The sequence below is a fragment of the Pristis pectinata genome, chromosome 3 (assembly GCF_009764475.1).
Source record: "Pristis pectinata isolate sPriPec2 chromosome 3, sPriPec2.1.pri, whole genome shotgun sequence".
NCBI classification, from domain to species: Eukaryota; Metazoa; Chordata; class Chondrichthyes; order Rhinopristiformes; family Pristidae; genus Pristis; species Pristis pectinata.
The window spans coordinates 114,506,609-114,526,731 of record NC_067407.1 but is presented as its reverse complement, the minus strand read 5'-3'; the positions used below and the strand labels follow the sequence as shown (position 1 = coordinate 114,526,731).

The window sequence follows — 20,123 nt, the reverse complement described above, 5'->3', positions numbered from 1 at the left end:
TACAATCAATAACAACAATTAACACGAACTCAGAGTGCTGGTTGTACAATACATTTCTCATATTGTGCAGGGCCATTAATATATCTGGTATAAGAAAATTGTAAGAGTTCAGACGGATCAGTGCCCACTTTGCATGGTGGCATATTTTCATAGGGTGGGAGCCGGCAGAATGGGAAGCACCGGTCTCAACATGAATGTACTTCATGGAATACGGGATTACATTTCTCAAAGCTGTCCATGCAAAATAGGTATTGGGGTTTGCCGGAGAATCAGCTGTACATGATTTAAGGGACACAGAAAAGCAACTTAAATTCAAATGTTCTCAGGAGTATTTTTTACCCAATTGTTCAAATTTCCTTTATCCCCCCACTACCAGTTCTAGGTTTCACCTGAGATTTTTGAAAGAGGAGGTGGAGGCTATGTAGAAAGATGGTAGGCAGAGCAAGGTATAGGAGGATATTTTGTATTCCGTTACGAGGCAAACCTTGGGCAAGCTTTGTTTTGGTGGAAACACTCAGTGGTTGCTCTTTAGAAAGGAAGATAGGATGTGGCAACTGAGATACAAATGGCTAACAAACCACAATGCGGTATATCATATGGTCAGCTAAGTGATGTGAAAGAGACATCAGCTTGATCGGATTACCTCCCCTTGCCAAGATGCCATCAATCATATTTGAAAGTCTGAGATACATACCCTGGCAATGGCCATGGGAATTGCTTTTAATAGAATCACATTGCAGTAATGTGATATGTGCAGAATGGATACCCATAGTTAATATGCGACTCAGGTACACCTAGTGACAGTAACAAGCAGCTATATCCTGAAGCTTGATTCCACCTAATCACACTCATGCTGCCATGCTGATAATGACAATGTTTTGTTCAGAAGAGCATCATGAGGTCACTGTTTTTACAAGTATTTCCTGTACATTACATCCTAATGAACAGCTATCAAGTTGCATATTGTACGTGGAGCAGCCACATTACTTGCCTGAAGGGTCATTAATTAAGTTTCTTTTTCCTTTGACTTTTTGAGTGTCATTTTAGTTCTCCTTTCCTTTTTCATCTTTGGTAAAGAAAACCAATAACATGAATGTGCGTTTTGAATTTTTTTTTCCCCAACAACTTTTAACATTTCCCCCTACCAATTTGCTTTAAATTTCAGTCAGAGACAATTCTCTGTGCACAGTATTGGTGTGTTTCATGATCTCTCAATCTTTTTCTGAAAGTTAGCCTAGGAAAATTGGATGCAAAGAGCACATTTCCTTTTAGGGAATAAAATTATGCCCCAACACGACTGATTTCCACAATAGCAAGTTTCCATCAGAATATGCATGGGCAGAAATGTTTAGAACAATATATTTCATATTGTCTTATGTCATAGGAGTAAGCCAATCAGCTATTGAGCCATACTGGCTTTCAGGGCACGCTCATCAGTTGCATTCCTCAATTTATTTTGCTGTAAATTATTCTCTCAGACTTGCCCATTAAAATCCCCCCAATTCACCCACCAGTCACCTACACTGGGGGTAATTTATAGTGGCCAATCCCAGTATGTTGTTGGGATGTAGGAAACAGCACCTAAGCAAAACTCATACAGTCATGGGAAGTGAAACCTCCACACAGACAGCACCACAAGTCAGAATCAAACCCAGGTTGCTGGAATGGTGAGACAACAGTATTACCTGGAGTGCACCGATACTGCTTTATGTTGCAAGGAAATATGAAATACAAAGCTCAGAAATTTCACTAACTTTTAGAAAAATATTAACACATATTTTTAAACTATAGCAATCTGAAATTGACACATTTCGTAAATTTCTTCCTTGGGGAAAAAATAGGATTCAGTTGCAAAAGAAACATTATAACCCTGCTTTCATCTTTTTATTTTATAATCGAGTAAAGTCCTAGCTACTCTTTTGAGAAAATCTGTTGCGTACCTTCAAGATAAATTTATTACCATATTTAGCTGAGCCCAGTGCTACAGCACAAACATAATGAGCAGAGCACCTGAATATGCCTCAGCTTTATGCCCAAAACACCCGACGTACAAAGTGTGACCCCATTCATTTGAATGGATTTGCCAACCTTGACTGAAAAGCTATGTGCAGGTAAGAGGTTTGTTTGTTATTTTACTTGATTTGAAAATTTTAATTTATGACACTTATATTTCAAGTATATTTTAATTTTTAAAATAATTTTTAAAATGGATTTAAGAACTGTTCTAATGGATTTAAATGTCTCTGATCATCAGAGCACTTAAGTTCAAAAACCCTTGACGGAAGTGAAATGCCAAAAGGTGACCTCAGCTTTCTGGGGAGGGGCCTCAACTCTGCTTGTAGACTGTTCTGCTTCACAAAGCAGTCATCTGTGGCCAAGTGATCGTGTGTGCACGTAAAGCAAATGTGTCCAGCAGAACTGGATGGGTGGAAGGCTGTACTACTCATAATCTGGCACATTGTTTTCTTTCCAGTCAATGGAGATCAAAATCTACTCAAGTGGCTTTCAATATTACAATTCCCATCTGTATTACAGGTGTAAACAGTCTGCAGAGACGTCAATCAGTCATTTGACTTTCAAGATGAAGAAACTCGTGTTTTTCTCCTGATCAGTTCATTCTGGCACCCTGGGAGCTCATCAGGAGAAAAACACATCACCATCCACGGAGCAGATTGAAGTATACTTCTAGCACCACAAGTGTCTGGTTATTCAACATTTTCAATTTTGGCATATTAGAAATAGAAGTTAAAACTAAGAATGTCTGGATGCAAGTATCAGATGTCTCAACTCATAATCAAAGTGCAAGAAACTAAAGAGACCCAAACCACAGCAAAACAAAAGGGACAAGCATTTCTACAAAACAATATGTTACAGGTATCTTCAGTATGTACTTCAGCATCTTTGCTGTTCTGACAGACTCTTACAATTTTAATATGAATGGATTTGGCAGTTTTTGCCATCTGAAAAATTGAAACTGCTGTTCAAAAATTTACTGAACTCATTCTTTTCTATAAGTTACTCCATTTATAGAAAACTTCCTTTAACTTCAGCCTACAAATTGTGAGATGACTTTATAGACCGTTTACACCTGCTTGAAAGGCACCCTTCCATCCACAAACATTCACTCCATCACCAATGCACAGTAGCAGCAGTTTGTACCACCTACAAGGATGCACTGCAGCAACTCACCAAGACTCCTCAGACAGCAACTTCAAACCCATAACCTCTACCAGCTAGGACAAGAGTAGCAAAAGCATGGGAACACCACTACCGAGAAGTCACCCTTCAAGCCACACAGCGCCCTGACTTGGTAATATATCACTGTTCCTTCACCACTGGATCAAAATCCTGGAATTCTCTCCTGAACAACTTTGTGGATATACCCACACCTCAAAGAATTCAGCAGTTCAAGAAGGCAGCTCACCACCACCTTCTCAAGGACAACAAGCGATGGGCAAGTAAATGACAGCACAGCCTTCAAAGTCCACATCCCTTGGAAATGGAATATTATTGTCATGTGTACAAGATACACAGAGCAGTACAGCACAGGAACAGGCCCTTTGCCCACGATGTCTGTGCCGAACATTAAACTAAATTTCTTATGCCTGCACGTGATCCATTTCCCTCTATTCCCGGCCCACGCACATGTCTGTCCTAAAAGCCTCTTAACACCACTATCATATCTGCTTCTACTACTAATCTTGGCAGCCCATTCCAGCACCTACTGCTCTGTGTAAAACAAAACTTGCCCCACACATCTCCTTTAAACTTTCACCCTCTCACCTTAAATGCACATCCTCTAGTATTTGCAGTTCTACCCTGGGAAAAAGATTCTGAACGTCTACCCTATCTATGCCTCTCATAATTTTAAAAACTTGTATCAGGTCTCCTCTCAGCCTCCAATGTTCTGGAGAAAACAACACAAGTTTGTCGAACCTCTTTATAGCTCATACCCTCTAATCCAGGCAGCATACTGATAAATCTCTTCTACACCCTTTCCAAAGCCTTCATATAATGGTGACCAGAATTGCACACAATACCCCAAGTGCGGCCGTACCGAAGTTTTATATAGCTGCAACGTGACTTCCTTGCCCTTAGATTCAGTGCTCCGACCAATGAAGGCAAGCATGCCATGCACCTTCTTCACCATCCTATCTACTTGCATGGCCACTTTCAGGGAGGTACGGACTCGGACATCAAGATCTCTCTGTACGTCAATGCTGTTAAGGGGCCTGCCATTAACTGTATACTTTCCCTTACATTTGACCTCCCAAAGTGCAACGCCTTGCACTTGCCCAGATTAAACTCCATCTGCCATTTCTCCACGCACATCTGTAACCGATCTAATATCCTGCTGTATCCTTTGACAACCTTCTTCACTGTCCACAACTCCAATTGTTGTGCCATCTGCAAACTTACTAACCCACCCATCTACATTTTCATCCAAGCCATTAAAATACATCGCAAACAACAGAGGTCCCAGCACTGATCCCTGTGGAACCTCACTGGTCACAGACCAGTAGCCAGAATAACACCCTTCCAATACTACCCTCTGTCTTCTCCAGGAAAGCCAATTCTGAATCCAGACTACCAAGCCACCATAGATCCCATTTCTCTTAATTTTCCAGATCAGCCTACCACAAGGGACGTTGACAAACGTCTTACTAAAATCCACTAAGACATCATCCACTGGCTTACCCTCATCAACCACCTTTGTCACCTCCTCAAAAAACTCAATCAGGTTTGTAAGACATGACCTGCCTTACACAAAGCCATGCTGACTGTCCCTAATTAGGCCATGCTTTTCCAAATGCATGTAAATCCTATCCCCAAGAATCTTCTCCAATAGCTTCCCTAGCACTGATGTGAGGCTCACCAACCTATAATTTCTCTTCTTCAGCAAAGGAACAACATTAACTATTTCAGTCCTCTGGGACCTTGCTTGTCGTTAATTGAGGATACAAAGATCTTTGTCAAGGCCACAGCAATCTCCTCTCTTGCCTCTTTCAATAACGTGGATATATCCCATCAGGCCTTTGGGACTTATCCACGTTAATGCTTTTCAGGAAATACAGTATCACCTCCCTCTTGATCTCAAAATGGTCCAGCACATCAGCAGTGAGAAACATTTTGTTTGTATGCCATCCAGGCAGATCATGCCATACACAAGTACATTGCGGTAGTAAAAATAAAACAGAATGCAGAATATAGTGTAGCAGCTACAGAGAAAATGCAGTGCAGGTAAACAGTGCAGGCAAGTGCAAGGACCACAAAATAGGTAGGTTGGGAGATCACACATTTTCTTTAGCATATGAGAGATCTGTTCAAGAGGCCGATAAGAGCCGGATAGAATCTGTTCTCGAGTCTGGTGCTTTCAAACTTTTGTAACTTTTACCTGATGGGAGATGAGAGAATGACACGGGTGGGAGGGGTCCTTGATTATGTTGGCTGCTTTCCTGAGGTAGCACATGTAGAAAGAAGACGGAAAGCAAAAAGCCTTTTAATGGTCCGTGTTACCCAACAAAGCAAGAAGAAAACTAAAAAGGGATGAATCTGACCACATCTTAGCCTACCCTTAGTGATTGCCAGTGTTATTGCAGTGGCCTCAGACTACCTTGTAAATAATTAGTATATCTGCACAGTCAGCAGATCCCAATGAGCGAAGGGGTTTATTCTCTGCTTGCCAGAAACAAATTCAACTTGCTAGCTTTACTCTGAATTCATCTGTAATTCATCACCACTTTTCCCTTGAGCATCAATCACAGGCTTGGTGAGATGGCTTATGCAATTGCCACATTCAGTAGCAATTGGCAAAAGCTCAACGTATTACTTGTAGAAGTTAATTGTGATTCACTGATAGATGAAAATCAGCATGTTAACAATACTTTCTTATGGGTAGTATTCACAGATATCAATTTATGAACTATAAGTATGAATTATTCCAAAACTCTATAGCTAATCTGATTTTTCAGATATTCTTATAATCTGTTTATGTTCTTGCTAAAGAAATAAATTCCACAAATTATATGTTCTCATACCAACACAAGCAGCTTACTGCCATTTTGCCAGACTTCTGGCAACTGTGTAAAATTCCTTTGGATGAAAACAGAGCTTTGGGAGAAGGGCAAGTTCTTGTTTTAAGAAAGAGGCAGAGCTTAAACCTTTGTAATTAAATCATACTTATTGGAGGAGCAAAAAAGCAAATCAATTCTTATTTATTGGGCTTTACTGATAAGAATTCCAGATTCCTGTATTGCACATATAAACACCAAAATCAGTTTCCAGAAATAAAAGCCTACAAGCCTGCCATGATCATGCCTAATCAACATGGAGCAGCAATCAACAAACTGAATTGAGCACTGAACTATGCAGCCAAACCAGAAGACTAAGTCTGAGGAAATCATGTTTAAAATTGTAGAGTTCTCTCGTAATAATACACCTTGAATACTGACAGAGACACTTAGAAGACTGATTCACAGTACTACTCTATTGAGTTATGTGGGAATATTGATGAAGTTTGCAACATCATAATGGAAAGGTAACATTAGAACAGAACTTTAAATGGATGATGACTGGGGGACGAGGGACTATAATTCTACACTAGTGAAATTTATAGGGAAGTTTCTTTTTAAACAAACACTGATCGACACAACTAAATGCTGGAATAATTTATAAAGCTGGGATTGTATGGATGAACCAGGCCGTCCTCACCTGAATAGGGACAATTTTCAACTGCAGGTCACATGTTTTTGTGCAAGCAAAACAGGAAGTTATCAAAGGAGTATCTAGTGGGTAACTTAAAATGGCCAATTACACGTCCAATTTAATTTTCAGGCAGGACTGTAAATGACATCCCAGCACACTCCCCAAAAACCTATAAATCAACAGCATATGCTGGCTGTTGGAGTCTGGATGCAATTTCAATGTACAAATTGGCAAAACATATGCTGTGGATGTCAGTCCCAGTTGTATCAGGCAGTGAGAATCTAACCAGCTGTCTTTCAAGGGGCCACTGGAGACTGCTATAACATAATAATATTGGTTGGTACCACTTTAAGAAGTGTAGAACGTGATTAACCGTTCTCTGTTCCTGCACAGCTCATCTTGTCCACTCCATGTATTATTGATGTCCTCTTCATTGCATACTGTTTATGGAAATGATTTTCCAATCCAATTCTCAAACACATTCTCCTCCACATACAAGGTATTTCTTTTTCAGCTGCTCATAATGATTGCAACAGCTATGCAACCTTGGCCATACATTCCCTATTCTGCATGTTACTTCATGCTTTACCGCTTGTACTTCCTGCTGGTGGTCATCCAAAATATGCAGCCTGACTCTGGATAGTTGTGCAACTTTGCATGTCTGTATGTACTTTCCTGCAGGCTATAATTTAGTTGTATTGCTGCCAGCTTCCCTTCACTGACAAAAACCATGAAAGTCAATTTTCAATTATTACTCCATCATATTTCATTTGTATCACAATAACCATACAAGGACAAACGATACCCTAATACTATGCATGGTACAATATTACTACAGTCAATATTTTACCTTTCAGTATAGATAGTTATGGAATTTGGAAAGTATTCAGAAATACGTTACACAATGTGGGAGGATAACAAAAGTCGCATGTGACTGAAGCTCTCCATAATGTCTATGTAGAAATAACGTTTGGAATTTTCATGCCTTTGTTAGCCTGAATTTTGACTTTGATTTGATACTGGAAGTCCTCAAAAAATGCGAACAGTAAGTTTATGGATCTCACACAACATTTAATTGATGCTGAAAAGATGCATCTGTAAAGTGATACAATGTTAGTAGGGAAATTCAGCTGGGTGGTGAACCAACCCCAGATTCATAGATGTGGATGCAAGTATCCTAAAGGATGAAGTGGAGATGCACAGGGATATCCCATACACCAGAGGTACTAGGAGAGCACTCCAAGCTAAACAGGAGGTGGCTGCAAGGAAGACCAGCGTCACCAGCAAGTCCCCTAGGATCCTGATTATCAGGAGGTATTGAAAAAGTTGAAAATTAAAGATAATACATTTACTTAAAACACATTTATCCAATATAAATTAATTAAAACATTCATATGAATTGAAGTAATGAAAAACATAAACCACTTGCCTTTTTCCTCCAGGTTGGTGAGCCCTTTCATTCAGCATGGCTGAGCTCTGCCCCTGGACTGAGTGTTCAGACCAGTGGCGGAGCAATAGTTCAGCTGCACTAGCGTCCAACTGCCAGCATGTTCTGTGCTTCCTCACTGCAATGTGCAGGTATTGAAGGAAGGATTGTGCTGACCTGCGCAATGCTGTGAGTCGCCTGTTCTCTTGGATCTGCTAGCTGAAGAGCAGCATGATCTAAGCCATTGTATACATCAGCTGTAGCTGCCTGAAATAATGCACAGGCTTGGAAAACAGACATACATTTTCTGAACTCTCAGAACAAAGGGTTACACTTGATATCTTATATCTATGCAGTCATCTGGGTAAAAATACGTGGATGTGAAATTGAAGCAGATTAATTTCTAAAGATCTGTGCATATACAGAGCATACCTTTGAATGTGTACAAATCAACTGGAAGTCAATAATGTTACTCCAGATTAAATAATTTAGTCACTTACAGTACATTTTCCTTGTCTGCTGTATTTTCTGCCATTTTCTGCTACTGTGTAAATGTAAACAAAATTGTCATGCGACCCAACTGCCAAGTAATTGCCATCTGTAAAAAAAAAATAGTATTTAGTTATACATCCATTAACAAATGATAAATATGTATTTTCAAATTGCATCAAATTTTCTAGGCAAGTCAAAACAGCATTCTATACAAATATACAAAAAAAAAGTTTTCCTTTATATTATTCTGCACTTTTCTAGCTTGCCACAATATAATTTAGGACACAAGGTATTTTTTAGTCTGCAATGTTGCTCTGATGTTAGCTTGTGAGAAATATAATTGATCCTAAATATGCAGCAAAAAACTGAATTATGTCACCAGTGCCAAGCACAACTGATTTGAGGCAATTCATACCTGCCTATGTTAAGAGGGATGACCCAGCTATAATTTCTGAGGTCAACTTCATTTTAAGATGTTCACTAAACTCCAGGCATTAGATGGATCTCCAGAGAGGGAGTGAATGGGTGTTCAGACAATTATTAGATACCTCTGGAGTAACTGAAGATTTGCATTATCTTTAAATGCCAGTCAAAATTTTACTCAATGCATTTTGCTTCATGAAGCTGTAACAAGGTTAGTAGAAGAGGGAGGCCTTTCTGGGATATACTGGTAAAAGGCCCTCAAAGACATTTTTTGTGGGTGTTCAGCAACTGATATTTAAAATAAATCCCCATGTATCCTGTGCAAGAAAAAGATCAATGACCAAGTCAGAATGGGCAGGGTAAGATTTGGCCATCCATTTCAAGAATGTACTCATATTGAGCACTCCTGTCATTTCGATTTTCATCCCTCTAATACCATGTTTAAGTGTGTGAATTATTTACGAATATCCAAAAGGTAGCAAAGGTCAATGCTTCTTGCAATTAATGCAGGGTACAAACAACCATGACGACCTTTGAGTTGGAATATGCCCTCAGCTGCTTCTCCTCATAAGAGCGTTGTTGAATGTCTGAAATTTGTGAAACTGAACATACCATCCCAGTTTTCACCTGAAAAGGTTTCTGCACTTGTGCGTTTACATTACTCCAGAAACATAATGCAAAGAGTGTAATTACTGGGTGGATTCACCTCTTATCATGCTCACTTCAGGCAATGAACTGACTAATGCACTTTACAAGAATGAGAGGAAGTTCAATTTTGTACCTTTTTAAACAAACAGAATGCAAAGCAGTGAGAGAACTGAAAAAGCAGGACTTTCCCAAAATATGAGATATCCAACCACCTTACGAGGAGGAATGACTGAAAGCATATGCCAATCAGACAACATTTAAAAAAATTATACATTGCATTAACTGTCAGAAAGAATGGCCTGAAAATAAGGTTGAGGCAAGGAAATGGCACATGTTAAGTGACCTTGAAGGAATGCACAGCATCCGTGAACTCCATAGCGTGAGGTGTTTAAGGAGGTGCTTAATAACAGGAGGCGCTGCCTCAAGGCGGCAATATTCATCATCAAAGATCCCCATCATCTGGGCCATGCCATCTTCTCACAGCTACCATTGGGCAGGAGATACAGAAGCCTTAAGTCCCACACCACCAGGTTCAAGAACAGCTACTTCCCCTCAACCATTCAGTTCTTGAACCAACCAGCAAAACCCTAATCACTTTGACAACTTTGCACTAAAATAGACCTTGCTTTTTTGTTCCAATTGTGTTTTCTTTCCTTATAAAAATTGTGCTTAGTTTGTTTTTTCTTGTGAATGCTCCTTATATGATGCTATGTGCCTGTGATGCTGTTGCAAGTAAGTTTTTCATTGCACCTGTGCATACATGTACTTGTGCATATGATAATAAATTTCACTTGGATGGAATTCATCTTTCTCACCATGATTTTCAGTCAGACATTTTGTGTGAGGTGTATGGTGCTCAGGAATAGTGATGTCATAAAACTGTCTGCACAGCCAATCAGATTGAAACATTCTGACAAAGCAAATTTTAGACACTGTGTGTGTGTGTGTGTGTGTGTGTGTGTGTGTGTGTGTGTGTGTGTGTGTGTGTGTGCGCGCGTGCACACACACACACACAAAGAGAAAAATAAAAGAAAGGAATGCACATGGATAAAAGTTAAATTCTGATACCAATAAAGAAACTTTAACAAGTTTATTTCACATCTTGAAATAATTATTCAGTGGACTGGGGCACCATACCAAAAAAAGTTTCAGATCAGAGAGGTGGTTCTGTTGTAATTATAACTCAGTAAGCTACTAAAAACTTCCTACTCAATGAGGAAAAAAATATTTTTGAATTTGTTTTATTGTGAGAAGAGCACAAACATTTGTGGTTCATGACAAATCAGAGATTTGGTACTGTGTGTTTCAGTGAATACCTCAACAGCATACTGTAGTGGAAGCAATATTTAGATTACTAGATTTGACTGTACACATATGGACACCAGAAATCACTGTTAGTTTCATAGCAATGACAAGCAACACTAGCAATTGCAAATTCCTACCTGTCATCAAATAAATCTCCTTCTGCAGCAACATGTGTACTAATCTCTTACGAAAATTGTTTTCAACCCTTTGCTTTTCTCAGTACAGTCCAACTAAAGGCAAGCTCTTCAACTCTGGCAAGTCTTCACAAAATTCAGTTGTTAATCATCTATCAATGCCCAAGCACCAATTCATGGGTAACCAGCCAGGAACAATTGGAAAATTAGCCAGTGTGAGTGCACTTGAGCATATATAGATCACAAGTGAGCAGAAGCAATTGCCTCATTAATTGGAAGACACTGCTAATTAAAGACCAGGACGTATTGCCTCTTGAGTAAACAGCTTGGAGATCTGGAGCCCTTTGTTCCAGTTGCAAGAATGATGTTGGAAGAGAATCAAGCTGCAGTGTGGTCACTGGAGATTAAATCAGAGTGTTCCACAGATGGAATTTGCGTAGAAGAATCTGCAAACAGCATGCATTGCAGATTGGAGAGAGTGTGAGAGCACTATAATCCATGACGCAATGAGTGAGAGCTCCAGGAGGATCAGCAAAATGGGTCCCAAAAGGTGGCCTAAAATTTTGTAATGTATACCACAACTTATTTTTCAGAACTTCTATTACTTGCAACAAAATAGTTAGGAGTAAGCATTAAGCAGGAAGAATTGAGCTGTTCGAAACTGAACATGACCAGCTCAACAACACACGTGCATATGGAGATTTGGATGGATCAGGGAACAAAATAGTGAAAGGAATGAATAAATGACTTTCAAATTGAAACGATGGGGATGACTGCTAGACCACCACAATATGTGGAGACCAATCCTGAGAACCTCTGGGAAAGGTGCTTTCAAAGTTGAGCAACATTAACAGAAAAGTCACACAAGACACAGGTCAAAGTACAGCACGTCAGGCACTGAAAATGTGAAAAGAAACAAACTGCTGTAAATACACAACAGGTTAGGCAGCATCTGTCAGGTGTTCTGATGATAGGTCATCTACCTGAAACACACCTTTGTTTCTCTTCGCAGTAATGCTGCCTGACCTACTGAGTATTTCCATTATTTTCTGTTTTTATTATTCAAGTTCAAGAGGTGCAAGTCTACGGATCGGTGATGGAACACCACAACACCAAATTCTCTGCCAAATGGCCATGGAAGGAAGATAGAGGGCAAAAGAACTACTTCTGTCCGACCCATATGAATCAACAGTACAGCAAACCTGAAAAGAGTTTGAAACAAAATCCAAGACAGTTCTGATTATTACAGTCACTGAAAAACCCAGTTGTATTAGGCCTAGAGAGTATTAGAAGGTTTTTTAAGCTTTGAGAGACCAGGTGAATGGCTACACAGATCCAGAACGCTACAATCCCATTGCTAAAATTAGTCTTTTCTCTCTCCACTAATCAGATTGAACCTGTGCTCAGTATCCATGGCCTGGCAGGAGCTCACATTGATGTTGCGGTTCATGCAAAGCCTCCCAGCAATCATAATCAAAGTTTAGAATAAAAAGGGAACTTGGTCTGTGGTGGGGGTTGTCATAAGAGTTGCAGTATATAGTGTTGCTCTGCCTAAAGACAAGTAGCAATCCAAAAATGAGCAAGAGGTTTTTCTCAATATTGGAAATGACAGTGGAAAACAGAGCAGGCATTAAAGCATAACCACTCTCATTTTCCACCCTAAATATAGGCCAGCACTGACAGATGGGAATGAAAGAAAATTAAGTTGGAATGTCACACTTTTCCAGACCCTCTAGAATAAGCCTTTTCAATGCAAGTTGAAAATTAATAATTCCTGGCACTTATTCTGGATTGCTTGTTACTACTTGATTTTGCTCTAGAATATTTTTTATTCATAAAGATAAACTATTTTTACTTCACTGTTTGAGTTCCAGTTTTTTTGAACAGGCATGCTGTGAACTGTTCTTTATTTTTTGCCAAAACATTTGGTAGAGATTTTCATACAGTCAATATCTGAAGGGAATGTCCTTAACAAAATGTTTATTTTAACCAAATCATCACATTGTTTTAAATTAGCATCTGTTTTAAGGATTCTCATGACCTTATAACTGAAATAAAATAGACAAAAGAGGAAAAAAGGTATTCTGATATGTCTCCAAGTCCTTAGAATCACTTCTATCCACATAACTTGAGTTTTTATGTGTGTTTGTCAGAACTGTTAAGCTTGTTATGTTTAAATTAAAAGGGCATTGCCACAATATCTTTAGTTCATTGGAATTATTACCAACTCTGATAGGGAGGCCTTTACTTCATGCTGTCCTTTTAGGCATACATAGACACTTGCACTTCCACTGGGGGTTTCAATTATACAGGCTAGATACAAGGTTGATCAAGACATGCACACAGCCAAGGGAAGATAAACATTGTCAGCCGCCTCTTCAGACACTGGACATCAAAGGAAAGCCTCTCGAACAAATCGCCTCCGATTAACATTGTGGTAATTTAAAAGGAATGTTCAGACCTGGTTTAAAGCATTAACACATAAATCATTGATTGAAACTTTTAAATTTAAAGGATACTTTCTTTAGATTGGACAAACAGGAGATGAACATGACTAGTGGACACAACAAAATTCACAATGCGCAAACAGATCAGACTTAGAAAAAAATATGATTGAAAATTCACCATTCTAACCACACTTCCTATTGTGGAAACAAACCATTGGCAATTCCACAAAAATATTAAAATAAAGCCAATTAATGCAGTCACATTAGGAAATATCTCCTCTTTCAAAAAAAAAGTATCTAACAAAGAAACGCTACAACTTGTCTTGAAGAAAACAAACTTCTTTGTAAATATATACAAAAACAACAATCAAAAGCCATCAGCTCATCTTGAGACTTTACAGCACTAAGTTTCCAGTGGGAGAAACTACTGTAATAAGTGTTTCCAGCAGATTTTAGTTCTGACCTTCATCCAGACTAAACATTTGACAGGACCCAGTCCTGTTGCAGAAATGATACAATTAATACTGCTAATCCCCAATCCCATTTTCCATCTGATTTAATTGCTTGCTACCAAAAGTATAATACCAGTGAAATAAAGCAGACAGATGGGGCACAACACCAACATTAGCACCTATGTTGTGCTGAGAAGCTATAATGGTTTAAATCCTCAATAACTTCTATTGAAGTAGCTTCAACTACGATTAGACATGATCCAACAAAAAGGTAGTTAATTACTGCCCTGGGACTAGCCAACAGAGTTCACTACTTAGCCTAATTTCACAGTTGAATAAATTTAACTAGTTCTTAACCAAACATGTATTAAACATTATCAAAAATAGTTTCTTACTACAGAATAGTTGTAAGCTATTACATGGTTTCGCTTATTGTAAGTAAATACAGACATCCATAAATCACTCAATATGGTAACCATACCTCCACAGTATTGTGATGAATGGCATCAAAAGCACATAACACTAATAAGAAAGAACAATTACTGAAAGTGGAGAAAGGAAGGAAACTAATTCTGCTATTTGTATAAATGAATGTATGTACGTACTTTGGACATTTGAATTTAATATTATGGGACCTCATTCGTTATGTATGGGTGTCCATAAGTCAGGCAATTGTAACCCGGGGATGGCCTGTACAGGTTTGATGGTGGTAACTGTGCACATCATTTGCTACAAAGAAACAAGCTGATATGCTGAAAGATTCTTCCTTACGACTCGTTAGCAAGTGCAGAAGCTATCTTGTCTCAAAAATATTAAACGAGATGAAATTTTAATTTTGCCTGTTTGAAGATACAATTTTCATATATTGTTAATAGGATTTAAATCTTCATTAGAGTTAGCATTTCTAACGATGCTTGATGAGTACTAATCCATTGGAAACTCTAAACCATTGACTGGCATTCAAATAGGACCCTTGTTGCACTGCTGAGATCCTGTGGCACTTGGAAGCAGCATCATATTTGGCCACACTGACGTGCAGGAGGTCTCTGGCGTACTGACAGCCCAGAAATGAACAGGGTCTCTGACTCCATCTGGGATGATGGAGTGGTGGAGGGGTGAATGCAAAGGAGTCATATTTGTGCTGCAGGGATCACCAACTTTCTGGCAGCTTCTTTCTCAGCACTGGAGATCTGGTCATTACTAATGTAGGGTTTGGCTCCAGTACCAGGGCCTGAATGCTTTTCATTTTTTCTCTCCCTCGGAATTATCCAGAGTGACCACTGGGGTATGTTTCCTGTATCTCTTGCCCTACTTGGGTGCCACATTTGTGCATGACTGGGTGACATGTGGCCTCAACCCACCCCTAAAAATTGATGCAAGCCAGAAATGCCAATATTTTACTTATGAAATTAAGGAAATTAAGTCATCAATACATGCAAAGAACATTTATGTGGTTTTCAAGTAGCGCAAATGATGTCTGTGTGGCACAGGGTTCAATGAGCTGGAATGCCAGATTCCATTTGGAGTTGGTAGGGTTTGGCGAGGGTTTGTCAAACCAGATAGCAAAACAAGTCACAAAGCAGCAGGCTGTAAGATCTGGCCCACTATTGTACTGCCAAATATACCTTTAAGAAAGTCATAACCAACTGTACCTTGAAGATTGGGAAGAAATATGTAAAAGTTCATTGAAAAAAGTTATAAAAATGGTGTATTTATACATACAGTGCATCCTATGTTGGTTACCATCCAAAATATCACTTGATTTAGTCTGCAACTGTTTTTACAATTCCAATCACCAACATTGCAAGAATTCAAGGCAAGGGTGAGCCTGTCAATTTTACCTTCATCTTGAGAAATGATCCTGTTTTGTACTTATCTACCTGCTAAGACCTGGTCAAATGCTTACCTGTAAAAGACACGTGAATATCAGTTGAGGTTAGGAGCTGCGACTTGAGTTCTTTTTAAAAGAAAATTTACAAGAGCCAAATGAGCACTGATCATCTTGTAATGCCCGGAAAAAAAAACTGGGCTACAAATAGGACCTTTTGACCAATGTACAAATTGCAAAAGCAAACTGCTGGAGGAACTCTGCAGGTTAGGCAGCATCTGTGGAGGCAGAGTGACGGTCAATGTTTCAGGCCGAGACCCTGCATCAGGACTGGATTGCATTCACCACAAATTCCACTCACCCCAAGGTGTTTGCAGCATTGTGGTTTTAATGATGCTTTACAATGATTGGAATTTAAAAAAAAAGTTACCTGGAGAATACCGCATCACTGATAGTTGTTCATTTCCATCTGTGTGTATTGAAACTAGGTCTTTTGTCTCAGCATCTAGAACAAACCACCTATCACACAAAAAAATATTAAAACGAAGTCAAAATTCAATGCTTTTACTCCATGTATATCAATTGCAATCATCACATTTATTTCAAAAATATTTTTCAGTTCATTAACTATCCAAAGTGTTTTCTTTTAATTGCATTTTTTCCCTAGATTTAGTGGTGCTATGCTAAAATTCATTTGCATTACATAGGCTTTGTCTAAAGGTAAAGAAAAATGCCTAACTTTTAACTGTGAATAAATGTTTTATGTATCCAACGCACACTTGGGTACAAGCCCAAAAATATTTTATAATGAGTGATTCATTAAATAGGCCAGTTGTGTGAAAGCATACTTTTGACATTCCTTACTTTCCCACTGATCGTACTGAGAAGGTCTGCATTAGTGTAACAAATTTCAGTGCTTTTCTTGGCTCTGATTGTGAAATTCTCAATCTTTATTTGAAAAGGAAAGAATAAAAGCAGTGTCTGAAATCTGGATGCCTGAAAACATTCCCAATGGTTTGCAAGACTGCCCCAGGCGAACATCTATGCGGTAGCTGTCTCTGCCTCAAAGCCATTGAATTGGGGTGAGAGTTGGGGTACCTCCAACTCATAGGAGAGGGGAAAGAGTATCCAGGCAGCTTACCTGGGCCTTGATCACTTCTTAGAGAGGTGCAGCATTAGTATTGAGTTAGTGTGTTTCCACTCCTAAGTGGAGAAGCGAGGGTGATGGGATGGTTGCAGAAGTAGTGGTGGAAGAATATGTTACTTGTAAGGGATTCAACACTTCGGACATTCATAAAGAATCTTTTGCATGAGGGGTTGTACATCTGAAATAATATGCTGCCTACTTACTGTCACTGAGAAGCAGTTTGAAACAATTGTGGTGATATCACACAAATAATAGGATTCTTGTTTGGATCAATAAGAAAAAAAAGAGCAGGAAAGAAATGTTGTTCAGAGAGTATTAGGAGCTAAGAGGAGAAAAACAGTACAAGTACTAGTTCTGAAACAAGAGAGAGCAGAGTAATGATTCTTTTTTCATCCCAAAAAAGCAGATTAAGTTCATAGCCCAATTGAGCATATACATTTATCTTTTAACAAAGATAATTGACTGGATCTCAATATTTAATGTTCATTCTAACCAGCCTTCAATGACTTCCCAGATGTCATGTCAGAAATGGTTATGTTAGCTGGTGAATGCACAACATTTCCATTCATAACTCCTCAGATAACAAAGCAATCCGTGCCATATATAGCTCATCTTGGGTTAGTTTCGGGATAATGTGGAAAGTAACATTTGCACCACCCAATTTCAAGTGATGACTGTTTCTAAGAGGAAAGTCTAACCATTTCCCCTTGATATTCATGGTATCACCATTTCAGAAATCTTCACCAATGACATCTTATGGACAGATAGGAATGGAGGTCACCATTGACCAGAAACTCAACCGGACTGGTCAAATAAATAATGTAGCTACAAGAGCAAGTCAAAGATTGGGAAATATGTAACAAGTGACTCAATCTAACAATTGACACTCCATCCATCGTCCTAAATAAAAAGGAAGGAGAGTTCCTTTTTAAATTATCTAGTTTTAGGATAATATTTAAGCACTTTAATTATTTACTGCATTTTCAATAATTTTTAAAAGCTATTGAATGTTGGAGTGAGCAAACCTGGACAAGGGGTCCAAACCAATATGTTCAGACCAAACATGAAAATGTTCAACGTAGGATTCAAAAGGCAGAAGCATAAAATAGCTATTAATGGACTTAAACAGTGGTATCATACAGCCTTCAGAGTGGTATCATACAGCCAGTTCACAATAAACTGGGTAAATCTGTAATGGGATAAAATATTCAATATCGATGGAGGCATTCAAAATAATTCTTGATATCAGGGAGGGCATTGAAAAAGCACACAAGAATGCAAAGAAAACCTCCACATAAAATATAAAGAATTAAAGTGAGGAAACTGATAGATGTACAAAAAGGGACCATGAGAAGAAACTTAAAAATAATTTCAAAATCTGCACAAAAACATTTTCAAGTGTATGATGTAAAACAGGGTGCTGAGAACCAATGTGGGCCTTGAAAATGGTGTTATTGTAAAAAAAAGAAAACGCAGACAAAGTGAATAATTACTTTGGGTCAACACTTACAGTGGAGGAAAACAACAGGTTCTGGACAACCCAAAGTTGAAGAGGATGAGAACATTCTAAGATTAATGTAGGCAAAATAACAGTAATAAAGCTAACAAGAATGCTAAAACCAGTTGGTTCCCATAACTGATTTTAAAGGTAGTAAGAATTAATAATCCAGATGCCTGGCTGTAATCTTCGAAAGTTTCCTCAACTTGGGAGCCATTCCTTCAGAATGAAAAATTAAGCATGTCCCACTCAAAAAAAAGATGAGAGTAGGAAACAAGGAAATCAAAGACCAGTTAGAATGACATTTTTGTTATAATAATAAGGTAATCTGGAGAGTGTGCCTGAATTTTTCTGCTGAATTGATAAAGTCCCATCTGTTTTTTTTAAGAAAGATAAGCCAGACCTGATGAACCTGACTGAATTTTTCATGAAGTGACTGGACTAGTGACCAGAGTAATGTCTATGGAAGTCATTTATAAGGAATTCCAGGATGCATTTAATGAAATCCCTCATGAGAAATTATTAACTTTGTTAGAAAGCTGAAGCTTTTGAGGGAAAAATGTATACAACAGATCAGAATAATGGGAAGGCACCAAATTAGCAGGATGCAGTGGTAGTCTGCAAAGATCTTTGTTGTGCCTGCAATTACTCACATTTCTAAATGATTTAGACGTTGGGATAGAGAACTCCATTTCAATTTTGAGAAAAACATGTTGCAAGTACTGTAGATGTTAGAATTAAAAAGCAAAATATTGATCTGTGATTGTTAAGTGAATAGGAAAAAGTGTGGTGAATGGATTTCAATATAAGGAAATATGAAGTTATTCATTTTATACCCAAAAAGAATAGAACACTGTATTCCACAAATTATGAAAGAGATCCACTGAGACAGATCATTAGAATGTAATGATTGAGGGTGGAAAGTAAAAATAATCAAGTAGGCAAATGGAGTAATGGCTTTAATATTGAGAGGGCTGGAATAGAAAAGGTGAAAGTAATTCTAAAGCTGTATAGTCTGTTGAGAACTGAGAACAATGCTGGGCATCAAAAATTAAATAGTATATAGATCTAGAAAGAGTGTAGCACTGACTTACCAGAAGGATACATCTACAAGTTCAAACAATATTTATTAGTATGTTATACTTCTATACTTTCATTCTATCATACAGACCCTTCAGTCCACCAAGTCTGCACCGACCATCAAGCAACCATTAACATTAGTTCTACACTAATCCCATTTTATTCTCCTCATATTCCCATCAACTCTCCCCAGATTCTAGCACTTACCTGTACACTTGTGACAATTTGCAGTGGCCAATTAACCTAGCAGCCTGCATGTCTTTGGGAGGAAACCCATGTAGTCACAGGGAGAACATGCAAACTCCACACAAAGAGAACCCCAAGGCAGGATTGAACCTGGGTTGTTAAATTGATGGTAGATCAATTGTAAATTTGGTTAACAAATTTTGTCAATCCAGGATTCCAAGGATTAAGGGATATGGGGAAAAAAAGAGGGTAGGTAGGATTAGATAACAGATCAACTATAATCTTCTTGAATGGTAAAAAAGGTTAATGGGACTTAATGGCCTACACCTCTTCCTTTATTTCTAGTTTACCA

General features: G+C 38.5%; 1 protein-coding gene across 1 annotated transcript in view; it reads right to left on the bottom strand.

Moving 5' to 3' along the window:
* Nucleotides 1-20,123, bottom strand: part of LOC127568488 (echinoderm microtubule-associated protein-like 4) — a 148,792-nt gene that overhangs the window by 8,769 nt on the left and 119,900 nt on the right. Inside the window, 2 exon segments of the mRNA XM_052012292.1 lie at nt 8,632-8,729; nt 16,291-16,379. Of these exon segments, the coding sequence (XP_051868252.1) occupies nt 8,632-8,729; nt 16,291-16,379 (187 nt within the window).